The 19,734-nt window shown below is 53.2% G+C and overlaps 3 protein-coding genes across 8 annotated transcripts in view; all 3 read left to right on the top strand.

Moving 5' to 3' along the window:
* Positions 1-409: 409 nt before the first annotated feature.
* On the top strand, positions 410-3,960 carry LOC114049994 (zinc transporter ZIP1). Of its 2 annotated transcripts, none has more exons than XM_027871489.1 (4): positions 410-496; positions 1,334-1,577; positions 1,879-2,009; positions 2,595-3,960. In XM_027871489.1, exons 2-4 carry the CDS (start codon positions 1,400-1,402, stop codon positions 3,240-3,242), a joined length of 957 nt encoding a protein of 318 aa, XP_027727290.1. In that variant the 5' UTR covers positions 410-496; positions 1,334-1,399; the 3' UTR covers positions 3,243-3,960. The 2 variants fall into 2 exon arrangements, with proteins under 2 accessions (XP_027727290.1, XP_027727291.1); XM_027871490.1 differs by lacking the exon at positions 410-496 and adding an exon at positions 755-1,201.
* Positions 3,961-4,746: 786 nt separating this feature from the next.
* LOC114050076 (CREB-regulated transcription coactivator 2-like) lies at positions 4,747-15,049 on the top strand. Of its 2 annotated transcripts, XM_027871624.1 has the most exons (14): positions 4,747-4,929; positions 7,980-8,081; positions 8,223-8,336; positions 8,755-8,816; positions 9,426-9,494; positions 9,705-9,808; positions 9,935-9,964; positions 10,936-11,015; positions 11,349-11,398; positions 11,523-11,767; positions 12,180-12,577; positions 13,323-13,571; positions 14,030-14,225; positions 14,409-15,049. In XM_027871624.1, exons 1-14 carry the CDS (start codon positions 4,747-4,749, stop codon positions 14,627-14,629), a joined length of 2,103 nt encoding a protein of 700 aa, XP_027727425.1. In that variant the 3' UTR covers positions 14,630-15,049. The 2 variants fall into 2 exon arrangements, with proteins under 2 accessions (XP_027727425.1, XP_027727426.1); XM_027871625.1 differs by lacking the exons at positions 14,030-14,225; positions 14,409-15,049 and adding an exon at positions 13,758-14,020.
* Positions 15,050-16,497: 1,448 nt separating this feature from the next.
* LOC114049679 (DENN domain-containing protein 4B) overlaps positions 16,498-19,734 on the top strand; it is a 14,873-nt gene continuing 11,636 nt past the window's right edge. Inside the window, exons 1-4 of one of the 4 annotated variants that reach the window (XM_027871000.1) lie at positions 16,498-16,577; positions 18,476-18,815; positions 19,213-19,465; positions 19,720-19,734. In XM_027871000.1, the coding sequence (XP_027726801.1) occupies positions 18,499-18,815; positions 19,213-19,465; positions 19,720-19,734 (585 nt within the window). In that variant the 5' untranslated portion in view covers positions 16,498-16,577; positions 18,476-18,498. Of the gene's footprint in view, positions 16,578-17,505; positions 17,708-18,475; positions 18,816-19,212; positions 19,466-19,719 lie in introns of those variants that run through there. The other 3 variants (XM_027870997.1, XM_027870998.1, XM_027870999.1) reach the window with 3 other exon arrangements.

The following is a 19,734-nucleotide window of genomic DNA, read 5'->3' on the forward strand; positions in this document are numbered from 1 at the left end:
CTCTTGAATGAATAGCAACCAGGCAATCAGTCTACTCACAAGCATTTATTAAGCGCTTACTATGTGCCTGGAATTTTGCAGACAAAAGCAATTCCATCCTCCAAAAAGAGGTCTTGAGTTGGGGTAGTGGAAGCGCACCTCGTCTTTCAGTAGCCCCTCTAAAAAAATAAAAGAACTGAAATTCCTCAGTGCTTCTGACCAGACAGCGACGAGAGATCATACTGGAAAATCAGCCTGCCCAGGAATCAGGTAAGCTCCCAGGGGTGTTTGGCCCCAGGTCGTTTGTTGGCCCCGCCCCCATTCCGCTCTCTCCCCCCTCCCCTCCTCCCCAGGCTATTTCTGATTGCTTTAGGGTAACGTAACTCCTGGTCTTGCCCCGCCCCCGCCTCGATGTCATTGGTCAGAGGAAGCCGAGTGCGGGGAAGTGGGGAGGGGGCGGGAATTCCCGGCTGGAGGCCGGAACGGAGCGGATGCAATGTAGCGAGGCCCCTGCGAGGTGAGTGCGGTCTGTCCCAGGCCGAGACTCGGCTTACTGGAGCCTGCTTTCCCGGCTTCCTACGCCCCCTGGGTGGCAGGGACCTCGAGCCTCAACCTCCGATCCTTCCTCTCCTGCTCTTCACCCCCGCCCCAACCCTGGGTCCTGGGACTAGCGTTAGCGGCCCCAGGCAGCTTCCCTGGGCTTCCCAGGCCCCTCCCGCACCCCTGGCCCACCCCACTGTTGTCTTCCTGGCAGAGCTCTGGCCCCCTTTCTCCTTCCAGCATTTGTCACTCTCCAAACTCCCCTTTCTCACTCAGACTCACTAGGATGGGGAGAGGGAATTCGTCTTCCCAGGATTTGGGGTGGAGAGAGGGAAGCCTAACGCCCCTAGAAAACTTCTTCCCTACTTCTGGCTGACTACACTGTAGGACTATTCCCTTCCTCCTGTGTCTACTCGTTCTCATCCCTTTATCCTAAAGGTTTTTGGACCCCTCTGTAGAGTGGACAGTGGAGGTCGGGCTTCTTTTGGGTTATGACCTTCTTGCATTCTTCCGCTCATTATTTGGAAGCCCCAGGGGAAAGGGGATATAAATCCCTAGTGTGATGTTACATGTTTTGATCGCTCCTCCATGCCTCAGTTTCTCCCCCCCCCTTTGCTGGGCCCCTGCAGAGGTCACGGGAGGAATAAAGTCCTAGGGAAGAGAGGAATGTTCCTGGAAAGGGGTGAGTCAGCTTGGTGTGGAGGTCAGGAAGTAACTGGGGTGGAGTGGGGTGGAGGGGTAGCACTCAGCTGACTCTTCCAGCAACCCCCCAGTACCTCTCCCAATCTCCCTATTTCCACATATATTTTACCAGGTCAAGGAATTTCACAGGTGTGGACGGGGAACTTAGGCACCCCCTGCCCTCCAAGCTGCCACCACCATGGTGCCCTGGGAAGAGCCAGAACGGCTGGTGTGGCGTCCAGAAGCTGTGCCTGCAGTGCCTGTGGGGCTGGAGGTAAAGATGGGTGCCCTGGTGGTGCTGCTGGTGCTCACCCTGTTTTGCAGCCTAGTGCCTATCTGCGTGCTTCGACGTCCCAGTGCCAACTTCGAGGCCTCAGGTTGGATCATTTCTCCCTCCTTCCCCCCCATGCCATGGCAACTTCTGGGGTTAGGTTTGAGTGAGGGTGGGTAGATTCTGGGAGCTACAAAGAGAAGGATCTAGGGGAGTTATGATAGACGATTGAGGGCTTGGAGGGCAAACTGAGAGGGGAAAGGACTGCTTTGGGGTGAGAACTACTCAAGAACTATCAGAAATAGAAGAGGTTCCTGAGACTTCAGGCTAGGGCCAGGGATGTCTGCTGCTGGAGGAAGGCTTAAAAACTGATTGTTTCTCTCTGGTCACCCCTGCCCTTCCCATAGCCTCCAGAAAGAAAATCCTGAGCCTGGTGAGCTGCTTTGCAGGTGGTGTTTTTCTGGCCACCTGTCTCTTGGACTTGCTTCCAGATTACCTGTCTGCTATAGATGAGGCCCTGAGTGCCCTCCGAATCACTGTGAGTACCTAGGCCCCAGGGAGGGTGGTGTAGTAGACATGATTCTTGGTATACAGGTTTTTGGCCACATGTGATTTGCTCAAGTTTGTGAGATCCTGTGATCATGTGTGTTGTAACCCTGTCTGTGACTTATAAGGCTTTTGTGTATTTGTGTTTGTTTAAAATCTTTGTTGTGCATGGCTCCAAAAGTGTAGTATAGATATGGCCTTCTGTGTATGTGGCCCTATTCTGACCTCCAAGTTTGTAAATAGTGCTTGACAGTCTCACCTTTGATGCTCTTCTCTCTACCTTTTCTACTACAATGGCCAAGAGGAATGGGAAGGGAGGGCTGGGGAAGGCTAGGAAGAGACCAGAAAGCAACTTCTAACTAGGATGTAGGAGGTGAAGGAAAGAAGAAGCCCAAGACAGAGACAAAACTTAGGTCTGTGTCAAGGGTAGCAGGGGAATGGGCAAACCCAGGTCGAAATATTGTGGTATCCTAGCCCTTTATCTTCTCAGTACCCTCTCTTTTCTTTCCGACTTATCTCTCCTTAGACCTGTGAAGCTGCTTCTTATTGCTTTTTCCCCCCTTTCTTTCCTCCACAGCTTCAGTTCCCACTGCAGGAGTTCATTCTCGCCATGGGTTTTTTTCTGGTTCTGGTGATGGAGCAGATTGTGCTAGCCTACAAAGAGCAATCAGGGCCCCTTCCAAGAGAGGAGACTCGAGCACTCCTGGGCACATCGGGCAGTGCACCTCCCCACTGGCATGATGGACCCATGGCTGATGGGACTTCTCCTACCCCTTCAGCCTTAAGGGCCTGTGTCCTGGTCTTCTCGCTTTCCCTACACTCAGTATTTGAAGGGCTCGCTGTGGGGCTGCAGCGGGAGCGAGCCCGGGCAATGGAGCTGTGTCTGGCGCTGCTCTTGCACAAAGGGGTACTAGCTGTCAGTCTGTCCCTACGGCTACTGCAGAGCCGGCTGCGAGCTGGAGTGGTAGCCATTTGTGGGGTCCTTTTCTCCTGCATGACACCACTGGGTATCGGGCTGGGGGCTGCACTGGCAGAGTCAGCAGGGCCTCTGCACCAGCTGGCACAGTCAGTGTTAGAAGGCATGGCAGCAGGCACCTTCCTTTATATCACTTTCCTGGAGATCTTGCCCCAGGAACTGGCTGCTTCTGAGCAGAGGATCCTCAAGGTCATCCTACTTCTGGCTGGTTTTGCCCTGCTCACTGGTCTGCTTTTTATTCGTGTTTAAATCACCTCTGAGGGATGGGGGCTTTGGGAGCTGAAAGTGCATATGATGGGGGAGGGGGGTGGAGTGCATTGGTGGGTGTTGTTAGGACCCCAGAGAATGACCAGTGGAACATGAGACAAAGAACAGATAAAACTCCCCAGGAATGTAGGGGGAGGTGAAGAGGGGAGAAGAAAACTTAGAAAAACACTAGACAAGACAAAGGGACGTGTGACCAGGTGATAGAATACAAGGACTGAAACACTAAGGGTAGGGCCATCAGAGAGTGAGGAATGGAAAAGGAATCTGGAGTCCTTAGGGGTATTGATTCTATCCCATTCCTGTGCTCTCCTGGAGAAGTCCCTTTTTTTCTTCTTCTGGCCCCCTCCCCTTCTCAATGTTTACTTTTTAGAGGGCATGATGACTGATGACATCCACAAGCCAAGTTCCTTGCCCTCAGTTGAACTTCCATTCCTCCTATAAAGTGCCAAATACCCCTCTCCCCCTTTTCACAAAGCACATCGGTATTGGGCCTTGCCGGGCAGCTAAATGAGAGCTGCTGCCTGCTGTTGATTTCCAGACCTTTCACCCTCTCTGGGGCTGGGGGTGAGTATCGAGCCTGGTGATCTTGCCCAGGTGCCAAAGGCTGAACTGCCTCAACTCTTTTTGTACCAGAGAAGCCCTGGAGGCCCGCCTCCCAGGAGTATTTTTGGAGAAGGGTGGGTGGATGGGAGGGGAGGGAGGGAGAGGGATGTGCTCTGTATAATCTATTTTACTAAACTGACGCTTCCGGGATCAGCTTCCCGAATAAAAGTTGTTCCTATATCCCTGTCTTTGTGTTTTCCGTGGTGGGGAAAAGCCAGGAGGGAGGGAAGGAGGCCCCAACACCAGCGAGCGCTGGAGGGGCAAGTGTACAATCTACGCTCCAGAGGTTTCCAGCTGTTGCCCAACCCAAGCCTCTGGCTCCCGTGTTGCTTCTGACATACCCACACCCACCACCACCACCATCCCCTCCACGCCCCGCCCCGCCTCCCTCCCGGGACAAGATTTTTCATCACTCTTCTCTTTATCCTTTTCCTCCCCGTCCCCGCCCACATCCTCCCTTTCCCCTCCTCTTCCCTTCTTCCCTCCTCTTGCCTTCCCCTCCCTTTCCCTTTTCCTCCCCCTCCTCGCCTCTTCCCACTCGACTGGAGGCTCGGAGCCAATTGAGAACTACCTCTCCCAGCGTGCCCAGAGAAGAGGTGGGGTGGCGGGGAGAGAACTGAATCTAGGTCTCGGCGTCGCAGGTACTGCTGGGAAATGAAGTCAGTCTCTTCTCAGCGCCGCTGCTCGGCGGGTGGGGAGACATCACGTAAACAAACTACTACTCCCTGCGGCCCCTCGCGGCGGATCGGGGCGAGGCGGGGGTCGGGCTCGCGGTGCTAGCCGAGGAGACGGCGGCGGCAGCGGCGGCGGCGGGAGGAGCCGGGCCCAGGGCCGGCGGCGGTGGCGGCTGAGATTGGGGGGGGACCGGGGGGGAGGGGGGAAGATGGCGGCATCGGGGGCGAACGGGCCCGGGCCGGGCTCCGGTTCGGGTTCGAGCTCGGCCTCGGCGGCGGCCTCGGCAGCCAACCCGCGCAAGTTCAGCGAGAAGATCGCGCTGCAGAAGCAGCGTCAGGCCGAAGAGACGGCGGCCTTCGAGGAGGTGATGATGGACATCGGCTCCACCCGGGTAAGGGGCGGCGGTGGGTAGGCCAGGCCGCCGGAGCCCGAGCCGAGTCGCGAACCTGGAGCGGGGGAGGGGAAGGAAATGGGGAGACAGGGAGGCCTGGGGATGCCGAGTGAGAGCAAAGCTCCAGGGACCGTCGAACTGGGCATCTCTAGAGCGGGGGAGGGGGGAGTCTACAGAAGAGCCATCTGTAGGCACGGGATGGGCACAGTGAGCATGGGGGAGGGTGGGGGAGGGAGTAGAGAGGGGATCCTCCCAATGAGGGGGCCTAATTGGAAGGCTGCTATCGGTCTAGTTGCCATTTCATGACCCTCTGAGACATCCCCAGCTCTGTGTATTTGGGGAGCTGCGGGAAGGAGGGACACACACCAAATCTTCCAGTGTATTATTGCAGGTCAAAGGGCATGCATGGATAAAGTTTTCCTGCCGCTAAACTTCTCTCCGCCCAACGGGCTGAGCATCACCTGCATGAGTGGTCTCTCTGCCCATTTATTTATACAAGGCTGGCCCAAGTGGCCACTAAAGTTTCCCAGGGAGAAGTCCCGAGGTGGGTGGTTCGACCAAAGCAGTGTTGGCTACCGAGGGACAGGAAGTCCCCTTCTCTGTCCCTTTGCTTCCTTTTTAAAATACTTCCTGTGGTTTCCCCGACATGAAGGTGAGGTCCATTGCTCGTGGGCTGGAGCTGAGTGAGAGTCATCAGGAAATTGAGGACAACTGTTGAATGTTAGATGAGGGGTAAAGTTGGCATTAGAGTCTGGTAGCTGATGACACTTTAAGGTTTCTTGGATTTGGCCACCTCTTGAGACATGAGAGATGCCTTGGGACTTTTCTGTAATATAGGAAATCCCCAATCCCCAAATGGTCAGAGAAATTCTGGCCCCTCTGGGGAGGCAGCTTCCTACTGGAATCTCTTAGGGGAATGTCTCAAGTGTGGGTTGTGTCAAGCTAGTGTGTTATCCTAACTTTGGGGCACATTCTAAAATGTTCTGAAACGTGAGGTGAGAACATCCCATGACCTAACCAAGTAGTCGACAATGAGCTAGAGAGACAAGAGAAAGGCAGAAAAAAGCTCTGTCTTTGTCAGCTGCCTTTCTCTGTGTGTTTCTGTCTGTGGTTTTCTGTGTCTGAGCCTCCGGGGACCCTGTGCCCCTGGCTATTCGGAGCTGAACCAGACAGAGGAAAGAACAGGCAAACCAGGTAAATGTGTATTTCAGCCAGATCCCTGTGAGTTTTATATCCCTTAACTACATATCTTCCAGGATCTGTAGTGGAGCTCTGATGTCTGGATGACAACATCAAGTGCTGTCCCTTGAACTGTGACTTCTTTGAGATGTGGTAGAATAAAGAGGGTCAATAAGGCCCCAGTAAGCTCAGAGTTAAGGGGTTATTGCATCAGCATGGTAATGTGGCTTGCCAGGTGGTCACTCTTTGAAAACTTTCACTTACATCTCCACCAGTAGGAACCCTTACCAACGCAGGGAGGGAAATGGTGGGCATTTAAGGGCAGGGCCTGGGGCCCAGGAATACAAAGCTCAGAATAAGGAGCTTGGAACTCAGCCTTTTCTCTCATCATCTGAGACAAATCTGGTTGTGGAGACAGATCCAACTGAGGGACTAGAGTATTTCTGTTTGGATAGCAAACACCACCTTGAGTCTTATATAGCAGGGAGGGATGACCCAGAGAGAGGTCAGTGTAGTCCCCACATGTGCCCATGAGTTTTGCCTGCTGAAGGAGGGGAGGAAGGGAGTTTTGGTGTTGCCATTCTCTTTCAGTGCCTGTGTATTTGAAAGAAGTTTCTGAGTTCTTTTCCCCCATTTCCTTGCTAGGGCATTCCTGCTATTCATCTAACTTTAGCAAATGCAGATGACAGTACTTGGCACCCCATAGTCTATTGAGAAGGGACTTGAGGCACCACAATTGGCTGCTTTGCCTTTTGTATTCCTATTGGCATAAGTAATTTCTAAGTAGACAAGAGTCAGGCTGGGATGCCTGTCTTTTTGATCCTGCAGCACATCTTCAGAAGGTGGCCAAGCTGGGCTCATTGTTCTGACCCAGGCTGGCTGCTGCTGGCAAGACTTCCTTTCCCATCCCCACTTCCCAAGGCCAGGCCTCTCCTTGGCATTGTTCCAAAACCAGGGGCTTTAGGGCAGGGTTAGAGAGAGTCCCTTTAGTTTGGCACTATTTTCCCAGCCAAGAGTGGTGCATAACATGTATTGAATTGAATTGCCGCAGCCCTGTGAGTGTAAGCAGTGTCTTGTATGCTCATGGATGGACAGGTGGTAGTGGCCTTGCAGTTTTGGCCCCCATCTGTGAGGGGAAGGAATGAGGCAGGCAGCCCCATCTTTGTGCCATCTACTCTTGCCTGTCTCCTTTTCTGCCAATTAGTCTTGGGCTCATCTGGTTGGAAGAGCAGAGGTGGCTAATGGGTCCCTTGGGGGCAGGGGGAGAGCCCATGTGACTAGCTTTGGGCGCCTGGCATTCCTTCTGGGACTCATCTTGGGGTGATGCCAAATGGGGCAGGCACAGTGCCTCGCACGTAGTATGCACTTAACACATGTTTATTCCCGCTCTCTCTTTCTTTTTCCCTCTTTCTCTTCCTCCATGTCTTCCTTCCTCCCTTCCTTCCTTCCTCTTTCCCTCCCTCTCTCCCTTCCTCCTCCCTTCCCTTCCTTCCCTTCTCCCTGTCTTCCTCCCTTCTTTCCTTCCTTTCTCCTTCCTTCCCTTTCTTCCTTCCTCTTCCCTTCTTTCCTTCCTTCCTCTCTCCTTCCTTCTTCCCTCCCTCCCTTCCTCTGTCTCATACTTCTTCCTAGTGATGATTCCATTGGCTGGGGTGCTATGAAGAGGGGCTATGGCTGTAGAGCCAAGCAGTATATTAGGGAAGGGAAGTGAGGGTTAGTTATAGCTCTGTTGCCAGGCTCTCCCAGTTCTCTATCTACCTCTCAACCTTCTATCTGATGACTTAGACATATCAGTAAGATTTGGGGCAGGGAAGGTAGACTAGTATCTTGAAGGCCTTCCCTATATCCTCTAACAGTACCTTCCTCCTTTTTAGTTACAGGCCCAGAAACTTCGATTAGCTCATACTCGGGGCCCCTATTATGGTGGCTCTCTGCCCAACGTTAACCAGATTGGCTGTAGCCTGGCAGAGTTCCAGGTGAGTGAGTGGATACTAGGGTGAAGAGAGGGGAGGGGAGGAGGTAGGAATTACTGGGGCAGAACAAGGAGAGGGAGCTGTGGTTTTCTTTTCCCACCCTTCCAGATCCCCTTTCCCTGACTACCATGTATGTGTTGGCAGAACCCCCTCCATTCATCCCTGGATTCACGAAATACACGGCACCATGGTCTGGTGGAGCGGGTACAGCGGGATCCCCGAAGGATGATGTCTCCCCTACGCCGTTATCCCCGCCACATATCCTTTGGAGAATGAGCAGGGGGTAGGGTGGCATGAGCTGGGCTTATGGAACTAGAAAAAAGCTTGGTGCCAACCTGCTGCTGTTCCCTCCTCCTCCTCCTCCTTAGCTCTTGGATAGTTCTTCCTCATGTCTAATCTGTCTTTGCTCCTGCCAGCAGTAGAGCATCTATGTTTGTTCTGCCTCATGCTGGAGGTCACTTAGTTCCTTCATTCATTCATCTAGATTCTCAGGCAGAAAAAACTTTGTGGAAGGAAATGATTCTCCCAGCCCTTAACTGTTGTCATGTTTTCTTTGAGTTCCCTTCTTCTGAAGGTCTGTCCCCTTTCTCTTCTGCTGCATTTTGATTCTGTTGTCTTTTGTAGAGGAGAGAGCAGCACGTACCCCTTATTTTTTCCTTAATGTGGTGTTGCTCACATTGACAGCTCTCCTTATAGTCCAGCCTACTTATCTCCCCCTCCTGAATCCAGCTGGAGAAGGTGAATGTCCAGAGTGGGCTGAGCATAGTACCCCCATAGACTCCAAGCACAGACCCTATATTTCCACCCCTGGGTCTGGAAGGGGCACAGGTTGGGGAGGAGGGGTCATTAGCATGTGCTGGATAAGAACTGGAACTGGAATTCTCCTGGTTTTAAAGAGGGGTTTGTCATAGAGGTGGGAGCTAGGTGGGGTGGGCGGGGTCAGAGTCCAGTCTCAACCTTGTTGACACAAGAGTAGCCAAGCCTACCTCTCCTGCTGAGGTAGCACCAATGGGAGCGTGGGCTATGCTAGGTGTGTGCTTAGGGGAGTGAGCATACTTCCTGCCAAAGCTGTGTGCCAAGTACAGTGCTCTGGCACTGCTAGATTCCCGAATACTGTGCCCCCCACCCCACAATGACTGAGGTTGTTGGACTCCAGGTTGTCCCCCGGTTTAATCTGGTGGAAAGGATGAGTCTCAGGCTTTCTTGGGACCTTTGGGCACTTTGAAGGGTCAGAAAGTCAGAGCAGATGTGGTCTTTAGTGCCCTGTCTACTCCCCCTCCATCTTAGCTGCCTCACACCCTCCAACCCCCTTTCCTTGCCCTCCTGACTGTTGTTTCTCCCTCTCAGAACAATGCCCTGGGGTAACTTCCCTGCTGAGAAGGGGCAGCTGTTCCGACTTCCATCTGCACTCAACAGGTGATGTCCCCATTTCCCCTAGCCTCCTTTTGAAGCTTTGTCTCCTTCATTCCTACTGTTTTCCCTTCACCCCAGGGTCTTCCTCTCTGAACTGAGAGCCTTGGCCTCAGATCCCTGTGGTCCCCTGGCTTAGCTCTGCCCTCTCTGTCAGCCAGCTGGAGGGGTCCTGTCACCATGGGAACCATGCCAGCTTTACCCTGCTTCCCACAGGACAAGCTCAGACTCTGCCCTTCACACAAGTGTGATGAACCCCAATCCCCAGGATACATACCCAGGCCCCACACCGCCCACTGCCATGCCCAATCGTCGGGGTGGTAAGTGCCAGTGTCTTAGAGCAGGGGAAGCCAGAGAGTATGGGGATATATTGAATGAAGGGATGGGAGAATAGATGAAAGACATCATGCAGTGCTCTGGCCAACAGGAGTCTTCCTCCTTTACAGGTTTCCTAGATGGGGAAGCAGATTCAAAAGGTATGTTTGCTCATTTCACTTACTCCTAGGCTTAGTATTTTTTATTTTATTTTAAAATACTACATTATCAGCATCTTTTTTACATAACCCTCATTTCCAAGGATATTCCTTCCCCTTTTCTATCTCTTCAAGCCATCCCTTGTAAGAAAGACTAAAAAAGAAAGAAAAAAAAAGCAATTAAACAGAATCGACCAACATATTGACTTTGACAGTGAATGCAATATTCCACATCCATAGTCCCCCACATCTAAAGAGTTCATTTTCCCACCTAACCTCAAGGGTCAAGCTTGGTCATTGTAATTACACAGTGGTTCAGTTTCAATTTTTTGGTTCTTTCTGTTGTAGTTAATAATTTTATATATTGTTTTCCTGGTTCTGATTACTTAATCAGTTCATATAAATCTTCTCATACTTTGAATTGATCATGTTTCTCAATTTGACTATTTCCTAGTTGATGAGCACCAACTTTTTTTTTCCTAGTTCTTTGCTGCTGTAGAATATCCTGCTCTATGGGGGATCTTTGACCTTTTGGGGTCACAGTAGGCTCCCTGGTTCAAAGGTTATGGACATTTAAGTTTAGGTTTTTTTTGTTTTTGTTTTTTTTTGGTGAGGTAATTGGGGTTAAGTGACTTGCCTAGGGTCACACAGCTAGTGTCAAGTGTCTGGGCTCAGATTTGAACTCAGGTCCTCCTGACTCCAGGGCTGGTGCCCTATCCACTGTGCCACCTAGCTGCCCCCTAAGTCATTTTTTATAACACCATTCTAAATCTTCTAGAACAGAAGAGCTAATTCGCAAACTCCCCCAACAGTATATTGGTGCTTTGTTCTTTCCACAGCTGGGCATTGCATATCAAAATGCTAAGTTAAGGGGGAGAATGTAAGATGTGGGTCAAGTGGTACCTCCCCTACCTAACCCCATTGCCTCTTCCTTCCATGACTTTTCTTCTTCCCGCCTACTCTCCTCCCATCAGTCTTTGTCTTTCAAGTTCCTGCAGTTGAGGAGAACTTGTTGGATGACAAGCACTTGTTGAAGCCCTGGGATCCTAAGAAGGTAGGTGTGGGAGACACCTCTGCTGTCTTCTTTCCCTCCTTTGGGGCCTTGATTCTGCATTACAGAATCAAGTCCATGTTCTGGCTCAGACACTTGCTGCCTTGTTACTTGTGTGAGCCAGTCATTTAAACTCAGTTTTCTCATCTCTAACGTGGGGTTAATACGTTAATACATTGACTATCTCATGGTAGTGCTGTGAGGAAAGCAATTAAAGCATCGTGTCAATATGAGATGAGTTGGCCTGGATGGGAAGGTGAGAGCTGGCCAGAGGACTCTGAAGGGGCTCCCCATATGTAGGCTCACCTCTTTCCCTCCTCTTCATGTGTCCAATAGCTGTCTCCTTCTTCTGCCCGACCTCGATCCTGTGAAGTCCCTGGAATTAAGTAAGTGGCTCTCCAGGGGTGTGGGCTGCAGAGTAGGCAAGATGGGAGGAAGGAAAGGAAGGTTGATGGTGATCTCTGCTCTTCAGTGACCACCCTCAGTTCATGTCTGTCTTCCTTCTCCTAGCATCTTCCCATCCCCTGACCAGCCTGCCAATGTGCCCCTCCTTCCACCTACCCTGAATACTGGTGGCTCCCTGCCTGACCTCACCAACCTACACTTTCCTTCGCCACTGCCCACACCCCTCGACCCAGAAGAGACAGCCTATCCCAGTCTGAGTGGGGGCAGCAGTACCTCCAACTTGACCCACACCATGACCCACCTGGGCATCAGTGGGGGCCTGGGCCTGGGAGTCAGCTGCGATGGGTCAGGTGAGTTATCACTCTCTTCCCTCCCACCCCCACCCCCCAGTTCTGGATACTACCAACCTACAGGTCAGGGGAATAGACCTGAGTATTCAGTCCTGAGGGGGCAGTCTTTGGGCCCCTGGATACCTCTCAGTTTTAATCATCTCAACGGGCACAGAAGTCTGCTTCATGATGTCTGTCTCCCTGATTTGGTGAGACTTAGTGTGGTGCTATTCCTTAGAGCTTTACCCTTGTAATAGGAGTGGGAGAAAGTGCCTGGTTTCCTACTAGGCCGGCACAGCTGTCAAAGTGCAGTCATTGTATTCTCACTTCCATTGTCTGATCACCTCCACCCATTCTGTATGGGGGCAGGGAGAAGGGGCTTGGTGCCCTTTGGTAATGTTGGCATCTCTCTGGTTTTTGTCTGTGCCCGCAGGACTTAATTCACCTCTCAACCACCCATCCCTGCAGTCTTCCCTTAGCAATCCCAACCTCCAGGCTTCCCTAAATAGCCCCCAACCCCAGCTTCAGGGTTCCCACAGTCATCCCTCACTGCCTGCCTCCTCCTTTGCCCGTCATACTATGCCTGCTACCTCCCTGGGCCACCCTTCACTCAGTGCCCCAGCCCTTTCCTCCACCTCGTCTTCCTCATCCCCTGCGCTGGGCGCCCCCCTGTACCCTACTCCCACCCCTGGGGCCTCCCCCCGACACCGACGTGTGCCCCTCAGTCCCTTGAGCCTGCCCGTGGGTGGAACTGATGCCAGACGGCCCCAGCAGCAGCTGCCCAAACAGTTCTCGCCAACAATGTCACCCACCTTGTCTTCCATCACTCAGGTATGCGTGGCTGCCTCCACCCTTCCCATCTCTGAGACTCCTGGGCTTGGCTGCCCACCAGCCTCTTCCCTTCCCTCCCAGCCCTTCACCCTTTTTCTTCCTCTCATTTAGTTTCTGCATCCCACTCCTTTTTCCTTGTATTCCTCTTGTATATCTGTCTGCCATTTACCTTGTATCTTTCTCTTTCGATTCACTTCCTCATCTGCTCCACTTTCTACCCATTTCCCCATCTATTCCTCCCTTCAAACAGCTCTTATTTTCACTTGTATCACTTTGCATCTTCTCCTTTTCTCATACCCCTCCTCCCTTTCCTACTTCTGTCTTGCTCTCTTGTCATCCCTTTATTTTTTCCTCTACTATCCTAAGCCTCTTGTCCTTTCGGGCTGTATCTCTCTCCCTTTCTTTCCTACTCCATTCCTCCATTCCTTTTCTTCCTCTTTCTCTTCTCTCTGTCTATCTCCTCTGCTTCCCTTCCTCATCCCCATTGCCTGGGTGGGGATGTGTGTGTCTGGTATGTGTGTTCCATGTTCCATCTCAACCCTGGCAGGGGATTAAGGGATAGGTAATCCTTCTTCCCTCTGGAGCCTCTTTATATTAGCAACCACAGAGGGCTTATTTCCCTCTGAGAGGGCAGTAGGTATCTTCCCCTTTCCATACCTCTCTTAGTCCTTTCTGATCCCTGAATTCCTTATTCCTGTAGAGAAGCCACTTGAAGGGTAACTCTCCCCTTCTTCTTTCCCTTTAGGGTGTCCCCCTGGATACCAGTAAGCTGCCAGTTGACCAGCGACTGCCCCCATACCCTTATAGCCCTCCCAGCCTGCTTCTGCCCGCCCAGCCACCAGTCACAAAGCCATTGCAGCAACAACCACCACCTTCCCAGTCCTGTCCAGTCCAGTCACCCAGCGGACAAAGACATTATGGGGTACCATACCCACCTGCCTCCGCTGGGCAACAACCATATGCCCCACCCACAGGAGACTTCAGCCTGGGGAATGTGAGTACCCTGACCTTTCCATTTGAATAAGAGGAGGTTCAAGCAGTGTCCTTTACACTATTCAAAATAGAGAATGTCTGTTTCTAATAATTTCTGGGTGGGCAGGCAATGTTAACATTGCCCCACCCCCTTCACCTCCACTCCCGTATTGCTGATTACCCACTTCTTCTGTCCATTTCCCCCCAGCTATCTCTGCTCAACTCGCTCTTAGATGACTCCTGCTTTGACCAGTTTTCTTCCTGGCATGCACACTCTCTGTCTCAGCAGGTATGGTGCCTGGGTCCTTTTCTGGTACCATGCCCCCTGCCCTCACTCTTCTTGCTTGCTGTGTCCTCTGTCTCTTGTCTTTCCCCTGTGGACGGTGCGAATTATTGTGTAAATCTTAGGGAGTTGGGAGGGAGAAGCTGCCCCTTTCTGATAATGTGTTGTTAAGTGTCTTTGTCCATTTATCCCCCCAGCTAGAGCAATTCAGCATGGAGAGTCCATCAGGCAGCCTGACGCTGGACCCTCCCAGCTTCTCTGAGGGGCCGGGCTTCTCGGGGAATGATGAGCCAGGGGGTGGGGGGAGTGGCCCCCAAGACTCCCATGCCCTCAACCGCCAGAACCTGACACACTGTGCCCGCCATGGTCCAGTACCCAACATCATCCTCACAGGTGGGAGGATTATGGGGGAGGAGGACATTAGGAGCTGGATAGAATTAGAGGCTTTTGAGGAATGGGGCTGGGGTGGGTATGAAAGGTACCTGGAGAAGTCATAGTTGAAGGTTTGGAAGTGTCTCCCTCTAGTCCCTACCCTCCTCACAAGTGGTCTTGATCTTCACTCCTCTGCCTGCTCAGGAGATTCCCCCCCCGGCTTCTCCAAGGAGATTGCAGCAGCTCTGGCAGGGGTACCTGGCTTTGAGGTGGCAGCAGCTGGATTGGGATTGGGGCTGGGGCTGGAAGATGAGCTTCGAATGGAACCGCTGAGCCTGGATGGGCTGAACATGTTGAGTGACCCCTATGCTCTGCTGACTGACCCAGCTGTTGAGGACTCATTCCGAAGTGATCGACTACAGTGAGGGATGTAGGACTGGGCACAGTGTCAGCACCCCACTTTTCTCCTATCTTCCCTCCCACTACCCTTTTTCCCTTTCCCCTCGGCCAGTAGAGACTCCACTCTCTGCCCCCGGCCCTTTTCCCCAACATGAATGAGACCAAGGGATCACAGGATTGTATACAAAGGGAGGGATGCCTGCTTCAATGTATGGCATCGGGGGCAGACATGGAAGAGCACAAGGGAGGGCCTAAAGCACTTGTAACTTTGAACCGTCTGTCTGGAGGTCAGAGCCTGTTGGATGTCAGGGGGTGGAAGAGGGACTGGGTAGCAGGGCATGCCCAGGTGGTTGGCAGGGGAGGTTGCAGTGCTGGCCCCTCCCCCCAATTTCCCCTTCCTCCCTTGCAGGAGAGAGCCAGAGTGGATATTATTTTTTTTAAAATATATTATATGTTAATTAAAAAAATCACATCAAAGCCAGGGTGTACAACTGCTGTTTGGGGTTGGGGTGGTGGAGGAGGGGGGGCAAAGTGCTCCTGGAATGGGTGGAAGGGCATGGAGTTACGTAGAGTATCTCTTCTACTTTGCCTTAGCCTTTGACATTTGTGTTGGGCATGGGGACTTTAGCTGGATTTAGGTTCTAGGTAAGATATAGGATGCCAGAGCATTATGTGCTCACCTGTCCTGTACTCAGGACCCTGAGGATGAAAAAGGACCAGGGGGCTCCAACTGGCTTAACTAGTTCCTCACTTCCCAGCCTTGGGGCTTGGCAGCAAGCCAGGAAAGTAGCTGAACTCGTAAGCCTGGAGTTTCTGGCAGGCTGTCCCCTTAACTTCCCCTCGGTCAGTTGTTGACCTCAACCGAGGCTTCTAGAGAGAGGCAGTTGGAAAGACAAGGAAATTTTGATGTGCAGATAAGTTTGGGGGCTGAGTCTCTCTGCCTCCTCACTCGGACCAGAGGCCACTTTGTGATTCCATCATGCCCTTGGTTTTGGCAGACTTCAACATCATGCCTACTCCAAAGATGCATGCTTCAGTGGGATCTCTAGGGGCAAAATTTAGTGGAGAGGACAGCAGTGCTAGCAAACTTGATGGTGGGAAGGAGCATCAGTCTGCCAAGCTAATGTGACCAGCCAACCCTTGTTCTCCCCTGTATCTTCCTAATCCTCTTGGCTATTCCTCAGCCCACTTTTCAGCAGACATACCCTGTCCTGCTGTTTCCACTCTGCAGACTTGGGGAAGATAATGTGTCCCCTCCAACCTTGGCTCTTCCTCTTTCCAAAGCTTTTGTGCTCTCTAGAAAAGGGAACTGAGAACTGCAGGCTGCAGTTCTTTTGGAGTAGCAAGGATATGTGTGCATCCCTGAACTAAGAACGGGGATGGGGCTGTGTCACCCCGAGAGCTGTGGAGAGTTCAGGCTTAGCCTGGGCTTCAAGGTCCTCTTCGTTCCCCTCTGGAGCCGGGAAGGGGAGGGGGAGCGCTCGTGCAGAGGGCCCTCCCAGCCGCCAGGGGTCGGGCGTGGGGCGGCCCAGCCAGGGGCGGAAGAAGCCTCCGGGGTCATCGCGTCTGGGGGGGTGCTGGCACGGCGGGAGTGAGGGGTGGGGGTCAGCTGGAGGAGGGAGGGAACGACAGCGGAGTGAGCGGGCGCCCGGAGCCGGAGCCGGAGCCGGGCTGCGGGATCACGCGTACAGCCGGACCCGCGGCCGCGGCGGGATAACGGAGGCGCGCGGCGGGTGGGGCGCCGGGCTGCGGCTCCGCCGGGGCGGGCTCCCCCACGTACCCCCCCTGCGCCCGGGGCTCGCTGCGGCGAGGTTTACGCGCGTGACGGGCGGGGAGCCCAGACGGAACCACCGCGGGCGCGGGATGTCCGGGCACGGGTAAACATCCCGCCATCCTCGCCGGCCTCCCCCCCCTCCCCGAAGAGGGGGCAGGGGGAGGGGGGGCCCGGACGCCCCGCGAGGAGCTCCGAGGCAGGTAGGTCGGAAGGGGGTGGGGGTGAGCGGGGAGGTCTTCCCCCCCCTTCGCTGCACATCTGGTTCCGGTTCCTCTCTCCTAGGGAAGCGAAAGTGGTGGTGGGGGGAATGGGAGGGAGCGCAGGCCCCCCTCTTCCCCTTCCCCTGCCAAGAGCTGCTTGTAGTTCCTGGTCACCCTTCGCTAATGTGTCTGTCACACTGTCGCAGGCACCTGCCCCCCCCACCCTCGCCCAGCAGGGCCCACTGCCCCTCCAGTTTCGGCCGCCTCCCTGTCTGCTTAGTCGCAGCACCTTTTCTCCCCCCCCCCCCGTTCTTTTTTCTGGGCTGGAGATGTGGGTACCATGGGGGTAGGGAGGAAAGAAAGTGCCACCTGTGCTCCTCCTGGGATGGAGCCTAGGAAGATGCCTCCCTCTAGAAGGGGGAGGGGGGAGGAGGAAAGAGATGGTTCTAGTGCACGAGGGAAGTGATACAAGAACTGGGGTCATGAGAAAGGGGTACCCAAACCCACTGGCCAGACCGCCTAAGAGGTCAGTGCCTGCTGGGTAGTGAGTGGGGTGAAGGCGCCAGCCATGCCAGGTGGGGAGCTGAGGAGCTAAATTAGGATCCTGACGCTGGCTGCCTTATTGGCCTCACCTCTGGGGGTGGGGGTGGGAGTAGGAGCTAAATTTAGCCATGGGGGGGGGAAGTAGTGTAGGCTGTGGGCCAGGTTATGGGGAATGAACCAATCAGGCCCCCTTGGTTTCTCCTACTTGTTTGACTGAGGTAGGGGTAGAGACTGAGATTTTGATGGAGGGAGAAATACGAGATCATTAAGGGTCAATGCTGTTGGAGCCGCTTTCTGCCCTTTCAGCTTAGCATCAACTTCTTGTTGGGGATAACACTGTACTGGTCCCCACTGCAGCACTCCCTCCCCTCCACCCCCCCATACGTTGACTTCCGTCTGGCCTAGCTACAGCTTCCCCTTGGCTGTTTCAGGAAGTCACCTCCCTTCCCCTCTGATGCATCCCCCCCCTTTCCTCAGCCTGGCTGTACCGCCATACTCTCTGAGCTGCCATTTCCCCCAGGGCTCCCCAGGATCCCCTACCCCCTGCCAGGAACTCCCTCTCCCCTGGTGCTGGGCTATGGAAGAAGGTGAGAGGGGGACAGGCAACCTGGGTGGGCCTGCTTCAACTATAGGCTTGGGGGGGAGCAGAGGGAAAGGCAGAACCTCTCTCTTCTCTCTGGTTCTCATGGGGATTGGATGGGTTACATGAATAAGTAGAATTCACTTGGGTCTTTATGGAGGATAGAATAGTTATTGTGATTTTGTAGCCCTGGTTCTTATGGGAATTCAGAAGGGGGTCACTCTGATAACAGAGGTATAGTACTTGTAGCAGTGAGCCCTAGAAGAGCATTAGAAGGATTAGATTTCTCCCCTGATATCAGAGCTAAGAAACCATAGTTATGAATCCTTTAATAAGCCTGTGAAGTCAGCATGATGTCACAGCTAACCCATATGATATCAGTACTAGGGTACAGGCCCTAAAATAATCAGTTGAAGTTGCTATAATACCTGTGGTGGGGAGGCCCTTTAAGAAAGTACAAGATTACTCCAATATGAGGATGTCATAGCCAGAGTTGGGGGTTGGGGGAGGGAATCAGGCATAGGAAGGGTAGCAGTGATGTCACTGTAATGTTACTTGAGGGACCTGTTCTCTTCAAGGAGACACCAGATAGGCTGTGAGGTCATGGTGATGTCATAAGTGGGAGAGTTCAGGATTGGTCAGTCTCCTACTGTGCTTTTCTGAGTGAGTATGGTAGGGGGAAGAGGATGAGGGTCATTTAGTTGCCCTAGACACTTTGCCTTCTTCTCATCCCACCCCTCCCATCTCATACTCTTCCATATTTTGTCCCTTCCAGATGCAGTAAGTGAAGGGGGGGCCATGGCAGAGGAGCGGCCCCCCCGGCTGGTGGATTACTTTGTGGTGGCTGGGCTGGCAGGGAGTGGAGGAGCAGTCTCTGAGGAAACTGGGGGCCCTGAACCAGGGGGCCCTGTGCGCCCACCCCGTCCAGCAGAACCCATCACAGATGTGGCCATCATTGCCCGGGCTCTGGGAGAAGAGGTGCCCCAAGGCTACACTTGTATTCAAGCCTCGGCTAGTGGCCACCCCCTGGAGCTCAGTGCTGGGCTTCTGGGAGGCTCCCAGCCCACCATCTGCTATCGCAGAGGACGAGACAAGCCTCCCCTTGTTGAGTTAGGGTGAGTGACCACCCTTGCCATTGGCCTGGCCAGGGGCCTTGGAAGAGGGGAAATTGGGAGGGTAAGAATGGGACATGAAACGAACAGTCAAGTGGAATGACAGAGAAAGATGGAGAATGCAGTTTAGGAGGGGGAAAGGACAGAAGAGGGAAGGGATGGGGATAAAAGGGCTGAATGAGGAAGCAGGATGGATAGCAGAATGGGATGGAATAGAAGAGGGAGCAAGTTAAGGACAGAGTCCAAAGAGGAGGATTCAGTCTCTCGTGATGCTAACAACCAGGTAAAGGAAGAGTAACAGGTTTGGTGGGGTAAGGGGATGTGAACTGAAGGTTCAGCAAGATTAGGGCATTTCTTCTCTTTTCATGTGCTACATGTTCTTTTCTACTTAACTCACCAGGGTATTATATGAAGGGAAGGAACATCCTAAACCAGGTTTCCAGGTGCTGGAGACAACGCCCTACAGCCACTCTGCCAACCTGGCTCCTCCAGGCCCTGGGCATCCCCGCACCTACCTCACTTATCGACGGGCAGCTGAAGGGGCAGGGCTGCATGCCCTGGGTATCACTGATCTCTGTCTGATCTTGCCCAGCAAAGGAGAGGGAACCCCCCACACATACTGCCGCTTGCCTCGAAATCTTAATCCTGGCATGGTGAGCAGGAAGGGTAGAAACAACAGATGGGGTAGGGTTGTGGATCATGCCTGTAGGACACCAAGACTAAGGAGGATTTGTGGTGAGGTCAGGAGCTGAGGAATCCTGACTTCTAGGGGTCAGGTAGCAAACATTATGAGAGCAAGTCCCCTGGGGGCTAAGAATAATGAGTGCCAGAGAAATTCATAGATCAGGAGTAGGAAACTAAGAGCCCTCTTTCCATCTGAACTCTTTTTCTTGTCTTTCTTGTTCAGTGGGGCCCAGCTGTC

Source organism: Vombatus ursinus, unplaced genomic scaffold, assembly GCF_900497805.2.
Source record: "Vombatus ursinus unplaced genomic scaffold, bare-nosed wombat genome assembly UNPS02014798.1, whole genome shotgun sequence".
NCBI lineage: Eukaryota > Metazoa > Chordata > Mammalia > Diprotodontia > Vombatidae > Vombatus > Vombatus ursinus.